General features: G+C 51.1%; 1 protein-coding gene across 2 annotated transcripts; it reads right to left on the bottom strand.

Moving 5' to 3' along the window:
• Positions 1-9,992, bottom strand: LOC115502277 (zinc finger protein 154-like). 2 transcript variants are annotated; one of them, XM_030297509.1, is made up of 4 exons: positions 9,630-9,992; positions 5,843-5,881; positions 3,869-3,995; positions 1,385-3,078 (listed from the first exon to the last, which is right to left on the bottom strand). In XM_030297509.1, exons 1-4 carry the CDS (start codon positions 9,975-9,977, stop codon positions 1,766-1,768), a joined length of 1,827 nt encoding a protein of 608 aa, XP_030153369.1. In that variant the 5' UTR covers positions 9,978-9,992; the 3' UTR covers positions 1,385-1,765. The 2 variants fall into 2 exon arrangements, with proteins under 2 accessions (XP_030153370.1, XP_030153369.1); XM_030297510.2 differs by lacking the exon at positions 5,843-5,881 and having other exon boundaries at positions 1-3,078.
• Between the last annotated feature and the right edge of the window lie 1,319 nt (positions 9,993-11,311).

Genomic DNA, 11,311 nt, shown 5'->3' with positions numbered 1-11,311 from the left:
TTTTAAACGTTTTCATTGAACATTTTTATTGCACTAGCGTGAGGTCCCAATGCTTTACTTTTCATCAGCACCCACAGCAAGTAGACTTGGCAAATACACACATATACGGGTGGCACACAGTTCTCAGGGGAAATGCATGATTCGAGCAGGGGGAGATTGCACTCACACACCTTTGAAAACCACTCGTGGAAAAGACGGAACAAATCTGACCAGGCTTCTACTGGTGAGGACGCCGGCAGAACTCAGAGCAACCATATCCCCCTGGGGAGAGCTTGGCCTGTTTCAGTTCGCTGGGACTCAGGCCTCGCACTGCTAGGGGGATGGAGATGTACATTTGGCACAACTGTGCCTTGTGACGGCCAGGCTGGCAACAACCCCCGAACCCTCGTCGTCCTTTTTGTTAGATGAGTGAATAATGAATGGTGTCTTCCACTTGTTTAAAAAAAAAAAAAATTCCAACTATTCACTGGTGATTGTCGAAGTAATTATGTACTATTATGTACCCGTAAAAAGGAGCCGCAGTAAGATTCCAACATGTAAAATTCTAGAGAACACAAACTAGCGAAGGTACGAAAGAAAGTGACGGTCTGCGTGGGAATCCAGGCAGAGGTTACGAGACAAAGGACCTGTGGTGGAGTACGATGGTTTCATGAGCGCACATCCAGTAAAGTCTACCAGCAGCAGTTTTCGGTTTTCAAGTACACTTGAAGTCTATCGCATGCTGAGTGGAAATGCTTTTGCGGAAAAATCTGAACATTGGGAAAACCTTGGAAAATTGAAATCTGGCCACCCCACAGGACACAGCGCCACGTCCTGCTGGCCAGCAACCGCACCGCAGTTTACAAGCTACGCTTCGTGGGTCAGAAAGACCACGTGCCTGCTGCCTTCGTGTCTGCATTTCCAGGAGTTTGGTTTTCAACCCCCCGCCCCCAACACCTTAACTGTAGCGCAATTGAACCCCGGCCACAGGAGCGCTGTCAGCTCTATAGGGCCTCAGAATGTCGTCCACAAGGCCCTTACCTGAAATTGGCCGTAGCCCCCAGGGCATTGGCGTGGGCATCGCAGCCCCTCCACTTTGCAAGTCCCCCACCATTTCGCTAAGTGTGTCTGTACCGCACAGCTGGCTCCTACCTGGTGCCTGGAATCCATGATACCAGCCCAGCAGATGTGATGGCACAGGGATTGGGACCTAGAGCACTACTTCTCAACAGCGCTGGGGCACTGTGACAGCCTATGTGAGAAAGAGAAGCTGATCCTTGGGGCGCCAGGGGGCTCAGTTGGGTAAGCGTCTGACTTCAGGTCATGATCCCATGGTCCATGGGTTTGAGGCCCACATGGGGCTCTGTGCTGACAGCTCAGATCCTGTGACTCCCTCTCTCTGCCCCTCCCCCGCTCATGCCCTGTCGCTCTCAAAAATAAACGTTAAAAAAAAAAAAACAAAACCCACACGGTTCCTCTCAGGGAAACCTCCAGACTCAACCACAAACCCGTACATCTGGGACACAAGATTAGTCCCCCAAAATTGGGACTGCCCTTCATTCTATCGTAGGAGGCCTTGTGCCCAAAACTCTAGAGTGAGAGCTACCCTGTGCCATGAAACCATCCACACTGAGGCATACAGTGTTTGGGACACACGTGGGAGAAACCTGCACTGACCAACACGAGGGTTCTGGACAGGTTAGAAAGTACAGCCTAGCCCCCTATGCCCCATGGGCTCAGACTGTGGTGAGGATGGGCTCTCGACATGGTGCAGCCCCCGCTCATTCTAAGGCCCTCCTCCCCTGTGAACTTTCTGGTGTCGCAGGAGGTTAGACCTGCGGCTGAAGGCTTTCCCACATTCAGTGCACTTGTGAGGTCGAGCGGGGCTGTGGAGTTTCTGGTGATCGATGAGAGCCGACCGGTGGCGGAAGACTTCTCCACAGCTCCTGCACTGGGGAGGGCTCTCCGCGGTGTGAACTTTCCGGTGCTGGGTAAGTTGTGTGCTGTGGCTAAAGGATTTCCCACAGGCACGGCACTCGTAGGGCTTTTCTCCCGTGTGGACTCTGTGGTGTTGAGTGAGGCCAAAGCTCTGGCTAAAAAGTTTCCCACATTCGTTGCACTTGTAAGGCCTTGCCCCAGTGTGAACTCTCTGGTGCTTAATGAGGGTGGAGCTTTGGCTAAAGAGTTTCCCACATTCGCTACATTCATAAGGCTTTTCGCCAGTGTGAATTCTCTGGTGTTTAATGAGGCTGGGGCTTTGGTTAAAGAATTTCCCACATTGGCTGCACTCATAAGGCCTTGTTCCGGTGTGGACTCTCCGGTGTTTAATCAGGTTGGAGTTGGAGGTGAAGAATTTTCCACACTCACCACACTTATAAGGCCGTGCCCCAGTGTGAATCCTCTGATGTTCACTAAGGCTGGAGCTTTGGCTAAAGAATTTCCCGCACTCACCGCATTCATAAGGCCTCTCTCCAGTGTGAATTCGCTGGTGCCGAACGAGTGTGGGTTTGTTACTGAAGGCTTTCCCACACGCGCCGCACTCGTAAGGCCTCTCTCCAGTGTGGACTCTCCGGTGCTGGACGAGTATGTGTTTGTAGCTGAAGGTTTTCCCACACTCGCTGCACTCATACGGCCTTTCTCCCGTGTGGACTCTCTGATGCTGGGTGAGTCTGTATTTCCGGCAGAAGGCTTTCCCACAGTCGCCGCACTTGTAGCGCCTCTGTCTGTGGTGAAAGGGCTCTGTACAGCTGGTGTCCTCAGTGGGTGTCCCCCGACTGTGAGCGAGCTGGGGGAGAAGGCCTGGGCCAGCAGGGACGGGCTTCTGTGGTGGGGGGCGGGTGGCATGGCTCTTCGTGTTCCTTCGCGGGCGTCTTTCTCTCCGGTGCTGCTTCTGGCGCTCCTGAGGCTTCCCCCCCGTCCCACACACTTTCTGCCCAGGGCTTGCTCCCGGGCTCTCGGCTGGATGCAAATCCCCTTCGGAGTCCGGGCTGCGCACCTCGTGGGGGGACAGATCTGCCTTCGCGATGCTGACCTGTGACACTCCTAGGGGGACGCTCTGCTCTGAAGGTGCCTCCTCAGCCCCTGCTCCGTGCCAGCAGCCTGAAAGCAGAGAAGAAATGCTGAGCAGCTCCGGCAGCAGGAGGAGGCCGTTCTGTGCTTCACACAGCAGAGGGGACTCAGCGGGTGAAGACACGAGGACGAGGACGGTGTGTGGTGCGGGGAGGAGAGGCTGGGTCCACAACTCACTTCTGGGGGGAGTGTGTTTTCACCAGGGCCTTGGCGACTGGCGTTCAAGTATTATTTTAAGGGTATGGGCACAGACAGACCGCGTGGCGGGTCAAGCATAGGCCAGGGGTGGTGAGCACAGCAGAAGGAGCAGTGATCTGGGGGAGATCCCAATGAAGGGTAGAAGACAGGTGAGGGAAGGGGGCAGAGTGTCAAGGAAGGGCAGGGAAGATAGGAGAGCCTCTGACCTTGGCATCAGAGCAGTGTTGTGAGCCCGGGACATGTTCCTGTCAGGATCCCCAGCCATTTCACATCCTCTCCCTGTCGCCAACTTCCACGTGCAAGTGTCCCCCACTTGGAGGCGTACCCACTTGGTCATGTACCCCGTGTTCTCCCAGCTCCAGCTGGATAACAGGGGACCTAGAAGATGCAAGTCCTTAAGGCAAACTTGGGACAGCTAAGTGGTCAGTGCAGGCCCAAGGCAACCAGCCCCCAAACCACCTCAGGAAACAAAAATGTCCCAGAAACCTTGACCGAAGGCCCCTCTGAACAGCTGGTGTTGGGGCTGCTTGTGAGGTATCTCCAAGCCCCAGCCTCTGTGCCCAGAATGAAGAGGAAAGCGAGGGGCCAGCCCAGGATGTGGGGGTTGGGGGGAGGGCCTTACCCAATGACACAACAAGTGCAAAGACCTCCAGCATCACGTCCCGGTACAGGCGTCGCTGAGCCTCGTCAAGAAGCCTCCACTCCTCCTGGGAAAAGTACACGGCCACGTCCTCAAAGGTCATGGAGCCCTGTGATGATGGGGACAGTTGCGTCCATAAGCAGCCTCTCCCGGCAGGACCCGGTAACTGCCCCGAACCCCAACCTCCAGATTCACTCACTCCCTGCTCCTGACCCCCCACTCCCCCTCCCCCACACTGAGATGCAGGACTCCCATCCCTTTCCTGCAAGACATCTGAGTCCCCAGCATCCTGCCTCCCAGATGTAAGCAGCTGGGGCCTAGCATTCTCTCTCAAGCTCCTACTCACACAGCTGGTCCCCACCATTGACTTGTGTCTGTGTGTCATGCTGAAGAAATGCTGGGCAAGTGTGATCATACATCCTAACCTCCAAGGGAAGGGCCTTCCCCACTTGACCTTGGTGCTGGTTTAGATCACATGCAGATCTAAATACCCTTGGTAACATTCTGCTTCTATAGTTATGTTGTGTCTCTTCGCCAGTCATTTAGGTCCTGGGAGGTCCTGTAAGTTCATCTGATGACCCTCTGAGAGAACCACCACAAGAGCCTGGTTGGAGGGGTGCATACACAGGTGAACAAGTACCAGTCTACTCCACCAACTCACCCCCATTATTGCTCTGATCTCATATCCACTCCCATGAAAATCTGGCCACCTGTTGGACTTTCCCCTCCCCATACCTCCTTCCACATTCCTGGTAACAACTGTTATGCTGTCTCGTCTATGCACTGTCCACAGCTCTCCTCCCTTGTTCCCCAAGGGCAATGCCACTATGACTGGAACGTGCCCCCACCATATCAGATCCAGAGTTCAGCCTTGGTGTGGATGTCCTGAGAAGTGGGGGACCAGCTCTCCAGTGGTCACCTATACTTGGAAGTCTCTGAAACATTTGAGAATCAACATGGCCAAAAGAGAATTCCTCATATTCTTACAAAAGCTACTCCTACAAAAAACCACGGAGTCATCTGTGACCCCTCCACATGAGAAAATCTGCTCAGGTCACGATCTTGCGTTGCAGTTTGTGGGTTCAAGCCTCGCGTTGGACTCCCCAGTGGGTGTGTAGGGCCAGCTTGTGTTCTCTCTCTCTTAAAATAAATATATTTTTAAAAAGAAAATCTGATCAGCCCTACTTTACTTAAAACTTTTTTTAATGTTTATTTTTGAGAGAGAGAGAGGGACAGTGCATGCAAGTGCGGGAGGGGCAGAGAGAGAGAGGGAGACACAGAACCCAAAGCAGACTCCAGGCTCTGAGCTGTTAGCACAGGGCGCGACACAAGGCTTAAACCCACAACCCGTGAGATCACGACAGAGCCAAAGGCGGATGCTTAACCAACTCGAGCCACCCAGGTGCCCCTGGTCAGCCCTACACGAAGCCAAATCCTTCTCCTACCTCCGCATCTACCAGCTATTTGGCCCAGCTACAACCAGTACTGGCCGATCTAGAGCTTTGACTACACGAGCTCTGTTCGTGATCTCCTTGTCTCCCTCTCCCCCACTGTGGAGTGCACTCTAGCCAGGGGCAGCTTCTGAAGACCTGAGCCAGCTGGTTTTCTCCTCTACTCCAGAACTGTGTGGCCATCACCCTCACTCTCAGAACAGAACCCCAGCTCAGGCTACACCCCAGGCCTGACTCTAGCCTCCTTGTCCTCTGTTCTCACCAGACGTAACAGTCCTAGCGGACCTAGAACATTCCCCTAACCACTCTCATCTCTGTCTCTCCTCCAAAGCCACGGCACCAATTCCTAAACCTAAGACACCCTTTCACACTCACCCCATGACTTGACACAAGTGGGGATCCCTCTGCATATAACCTCTGACCTGGACTGAGGGCTTAGCTAGAGGCTCTAGACACCAAGGGCAGGAAGGGTGGCAGCAGGAGTTCCAGGACACCTGACACTCACCAGTGCAGGGTCCATAAGTGCTTCTGCTGAAAGCAGAACCTGCAGGAAGAGCAGGGCCACGTTAGTTTAAGTCCCATCGTGGGTATAGACAGAAAAGTGAAACACAGTATTTTTAGGTACAGAGGAAAGCCAAAGGGGGAAAATCCAGCCTTTATAAAAGAAGGCAGAGAGGGTTCAGTTGTGCCCAAAGCACGTGCATCTTGACTTTCCAGGAGAGGGAAGAAAGGAGTGAAAAGGCTGATGGGGTCGTGTTGTGTTGGAGTAGCTGCCCTCAGGCCAGCGAGCAGGAAGAATAAGGGATAAATTATGTCCATGTCTCAGTGTGTTTCCGACCCTTCCATTTTATTCCTTCATATTCTGCTTCTTCCTGTGCCCAAAATACACTCTTCTCTTCCTGTATCTTGTAGTTGAGTTTAGCCCTAATAGCTGGTCACGAATGTGACTCTTTACACTTCCTTTTCCAGTTTTTCCATAAATGTTCAGAAAGAAATGGTGCAGATATATTCTCTCCACTGGGTAAGGTAACATATCAAACCACCGCTTACATGATTGTGTGTTTTTGAAGGAGACAGAGCATGGGTAGGGGAGGAGCAGACAGGGAAAGAGACAGAGAATCCGAAGCAGGCTCCAGGTTCTGAGTTGTCAGCACAGAGCCTGACACGGGGGTTGAACTCATGAACCGCGAGATCATGATCTGAGCCCAAGTCGGACGCATAACTGACGGAGCCACCCAGATGCCCCATAGAGGGTGAGATCAATGATGAGGGAAGAATAAATCTGGACAACGTGCATCTAAGAAAAAGAAAGAAAATGTGGAGAAAAGACAACACCCCTAGATTTCATTAAAACTGCAAACCCAATAATACTAAAAGATTCAGAGCAAAGCCAAAACCTTGATATTACGCATGTTATAAACACATGCTTGGTGTTACTGCAAATACAAAAGGACTACACAGTTTTGCTAAAATCCTTGAGTTTTCCTGGGAGCAGACCAAGTCATAGCTACAAACATAAAAATCCCAAGTATTTTAGAACGTGAGAAGCTATTTCCAAAAAGTGACAAGGCTGGGGCGCCTGGGTGACTCAGCTGGTTAAGCATCCAACTTTGGCTCAGATCATGATCTTGCAGTTCGTGAGCTAGAGCCCTACTGTCAGGCTCTGTGCTGACAGCCTCCTTCGGATCCTTTGTGTCCCTCTCTGCCCTCCTGAGCTCTCACTCTCTCTCAAAAAAAATTTTTTTAAAGTGACAAGATTGTTGTAAATAAGAATAAACATTAAACATCACTTTAAATTTTTTTTTCAACGTTTATTTATTTTTTGGGACACAGAGAGACAGAGCATGAACGGGCGAGGGGCAGAGAGAGAGGGAGACACAGAATCGGAAACAGGCTCCAGGCTCCGAGCCGTCAGCCCAGAGCCCGACGCGGGGCTCGAACTCACGGACCGCGAGATCGTGACCTGGCTGAAGTCGGACGCTTAACCGACTGCGCCACCCAGGCGCCCCAAACATCACTTTAACATACAAGAGTAATTGTTCCAAAAGAGATTAGCACATTATAAAGCTGTTCTAGTAAGAAAACGATTGTCATAGGATTTAGGTTGGAAAAACTACAGAGATCATGAAGTGGGTCCTGCATGTGTGCGTGGATCTGGATGCTTTAGCGGGGCTACAGAGCATTGAAATAGTAGCAGCTTGGGGCGCCTGGGTGGCGCAGTCGGCTAAGCGTCCGACTTCAGCCAGGTCACGATCTCGCGGTCCGGGAGTTCGAGCCCCGCGTCGGGCTCTGGGCGGATGGCTCGGAGCCTGGAGCCTGTTTCCGATTCTGTGTCTCCCTCTCTCTCTGCCCCTCCCCCGTTCATGCTCTGTCTCTCTCTGTCCCAAAAAATAAATAAACGTTGAAAAAAAAATTTAAAATAGTAGCAGCTTATCATAAAAATGTACACCTCTACTTTAAACGATGCACACAGGGACACCTGGCTGGCTCAGTTGGTAAAGCGTGACTCTTTGAGTTCCAGCCCCAAGTTGGGTAGGGAGCCTAATAATCTTTTTAAAAAATGACGTAATTTCAGCTGGATGGGCTTAACTTGGAAGACAAAAAATTATGTCTCTTACAAGTTAACAGAAGAACAGATTTCTCAAACCAAAGTATCACAATAAAGAATCCCACTACATTGAAACAAAGGGCTCCTGGGGGCTCCTGTTACATTTTGTCATAAAAACTGAAATGACCAGTTACACAGTTGAGCAAAAATTACACAAATTCGTGAACCCTCCGTAATCGTTAAATTACTTAAAATTTTAATACTTAGTGAATTAAAAAATCTTGTGTATGTAAATGAGAATTCCAGTAAGCACTTTTTAAAAATGCAAATGTAAAGTTAACAGTAATGAACAAAAATAAAGCAAAACTCAGTAAGGCGTGGGGTGCCTGGTCAGACTGTGGCTGACAGCTCAGAACCTGCCTCAGATTCTGTGTCTCCCTCTCTCTCTGCCCCTCCCCCATCGTGCTCTGTCTCTGTCTCAAAAATAAATAAATGTTAAAAAAACCCCAAAAACCCAACTCAGTAAGGCTGACATCACAAGCCTGACGTTGCCCACTGCTAGTAACACTATAGAAATTAGCTAAATATTGTAAACTGTTATATGTATGTAGATTGGTAACATTTTGAAAACCAATCTGGCATCATAAATTTAAAAAAAATTTTTTTACATTCATTTTAGAGAGAGGGAGACACAGAATCTGAAGCAGGCTCCCAGCTATCAGCACAGAGCCCGATGTGGGGGTCAAACTCACAAACCGCGAGATCATGACCTGCGCCGAAGTCAGATGCACAACCAACTGAGCCACCCAGGTGCCCCTGGAATCATAAATTTAAACCTACGACTACTTGTGGAAAGTGGGCTATCTTTAATGCAGAATGTTAGACAACTGTATGCTTGTATAGCCCAAAGCATGTGGCTACAGTACCAGTGTTTATAAATGCAGAAAACCACGGGCAGAAACATATAAAAAGATTTTGTTTATATACTCATATCCCAGAATACTACGCAGAAAAACGAACAGCTGTACGGTGCTGTGACTGCAGTAACCCATCAATCTTTCATCTAAACTACGATGCTGAGGACTTCCCACAGAGGCGCTGAAGCTCTCGGACAATAAAGGGTGCTTGCTTGAGACATCGGACAACAGCTCAACCTTGGAGAGGGCCATGGCGGCCGCGGAAGAACCGCGGAGCTGGGTGCCGGGGTGCTGTCTAGACCCCAGCTCTTCCCCGGCCAGTGGGAACGCGAGAACGGAGCGGTCGGCCGGCAGGGGGCGCGCTCACACCCTGGCTCACCTTGTCCTCCAATTCGCAGGAAGACGGTGGCCGCGACCAGAGCTACCACCCTCAGCCCCAGCCCGGCCCACGAGCAGCCACTCCATTTGCCCCAGCGGGCTAATGTTTAGAACAGCCCTTGCCGGCTTCCCTCTCCCTGGAACGGATCGGGCTTTGGCGAGCGCAGCTGCACCGCGACGCTCGTGCTACTCGGGAAGAAACCCAAAGGTTAAGTGGTTAACAGCAATGAGTACAAGCAATAAGCTCCTGGCCGTGTGCAGGAGGTTAGCACTAATCTTACAGCCGGCTATTCAGCTGCACACGCATTCTGTGCCACTCTCCTCGGGCAGGCGACATTCCAGAATTCGGAAGACCAAGGTAAACAGGACCCTCGTAAGAACAAAAATATGAAATTTCAACGAATAAGAAGAGCTGAGGGGGTGAGGGCCCAGAGAAACGCAGCATTTACCTGGATGGGAACCGCCACGGCGACCGTGGCACCGCAGTGCTCAGCCCGCACGACAGCCACGCTGAGTCTCCGAGCAGCCGGCCCTGCGCGTCCCCGCTCCGTTACCTTGGGCAGTCCCAGCAACCTGAGCCTCCGAGCGCTGGACAGAACCAAATTTACAAGATGTCGCTGGAGGCCGACGCCGGAAGGCCCGCCTACATGCCGTCCGCTGGGCGGAAGTGCCTCGCTCCTTGAGCCCTCAGTGGCCCAGTGTGGCGCACTGCCTTCTGGGTAACGTAGTCCTGATGGAGACGCCAACCTCCGCACGGGTCTCCATCCTGACCTCCGGCAGCTGTCCCGCCACACCATGAGGGATGCTGGGATACATCATAACAAATACCCCGTGAGTGCCTGTAAGTCAGGGGAGACTGAGGCGCTATATTCCTCAGCAATGCCCGGAATATGGGACAGCCTCTGAGTACAAATGACCCAACTCATGCCGCTGCTGAATGCAAGGATTGCCAGGGCGACTGCCCTACCCCACCCTCGAGTAGACTAGCAGACTGGATAACTACAGATATTCTTTGCACCCCGAGTACAGAAGTCCTATAAACTTTCCCAGGATGCATCATGTAGCAATGCAAATTGAACCAAATCTGGACTGAGAGTTCTTCTTTATCCTCCTATTTCCTCTGAAACACAAAAGAGAGGCCCCCGAAAACCTGTTCATTCTTTCATTCCATCCGAGTCCAATTCTGTTCTCACCCACAGCGAATACAGTAAAAATAGTTTAAAGAATACTTTTAGGGGCACCTGGTTGGCTCAGTTGGTTAAGTGTCTGACTTTGGCTCAGGTCATGATCTTGTGGTGTAGCTCAGAGCCTGGAGCCTGCTTCGGATTCTGTGTCTCCCTCTCTCTCTGCCCCTCCCTCCCTCATGCTCTTTCTCTCTCTCAAGAGTAAATAAATGTTAAAAAAAAAAAAAAAAAAAAGACTTTTATTATCACAAAAGCCAGTGGGGTGACCAGGGAGTTCCTGTGTGGGGTAACTGAGTGGCTAGAAAAATCCATTACAAGTCTCATGAGACAGAGACAATGCCCCCAAAGAAGGGAAACGTTGGGAAACCTCTGTGGGCTGGGAGGTGAAGCCAGCTCAAGTCCCCTTGTCCAAAGTTGGATGATGTCTCCACCCAAACTGATAGGAGGTAAGGTGTAAGGAATGAGGCTTCACCAACCCTGGTGACTACTGCAGATGAAGAGAGCACAGCAATCTGCTGGGCTCCCTGACACCTGGTAGAAGAGGGATGGCTTCTCGGATAGGCAGTGGCAGTGCCACCCCAAGCAGCTCTGAAAGTGGAAGAGTTCATGAAACCAACCCACATATTTAGCCCGGGAGGTGCAATTCGGGCTGACTTCTAACCTCTCACGATGCTGACATTGTGAACTTCCTGGTGCACAATGAAGACAGGCTACTGGCTGAAAACTTTACAACATTCACCACACACACAGTACTCTTCTGGGTGTGTAGATGTTGTGTAAGACTGAAAGGTCTTTAAAAAATTTTTTTGTGTTGTTGAGGATGATGATGGCAGGTGAGAACAAATACCACTCACATAGATAAAAGGCAAAGCTCTTTGTAACTTGCAGCTGGGAACAAGAGAAGGTCAGACAGAACCCAACTGGGGCTTGTAGTGAGGGGCAGCGTG

The sequence above is a fragment of the Lynx canadensis genome, chromosome E2 (assembly GCF_007474595.2).
Source record: "Lynx canadensis isolate LIC74 chromosome E2, mLynCan4.pri.v2, whole genome shotgun sequence".
Taxonomy (NCBI): domain Eukaryota; kingdom Metazoa; phylum Chordata; class Mammalia; order Carnivora; family Felidae; genus Lynx; species Lynx canadensis.
The sequence above is the reverse complement of the archived record's forward strand: the minus strand, read 5'-3'. Positions and strand labels throughout refer to the sequence as shown.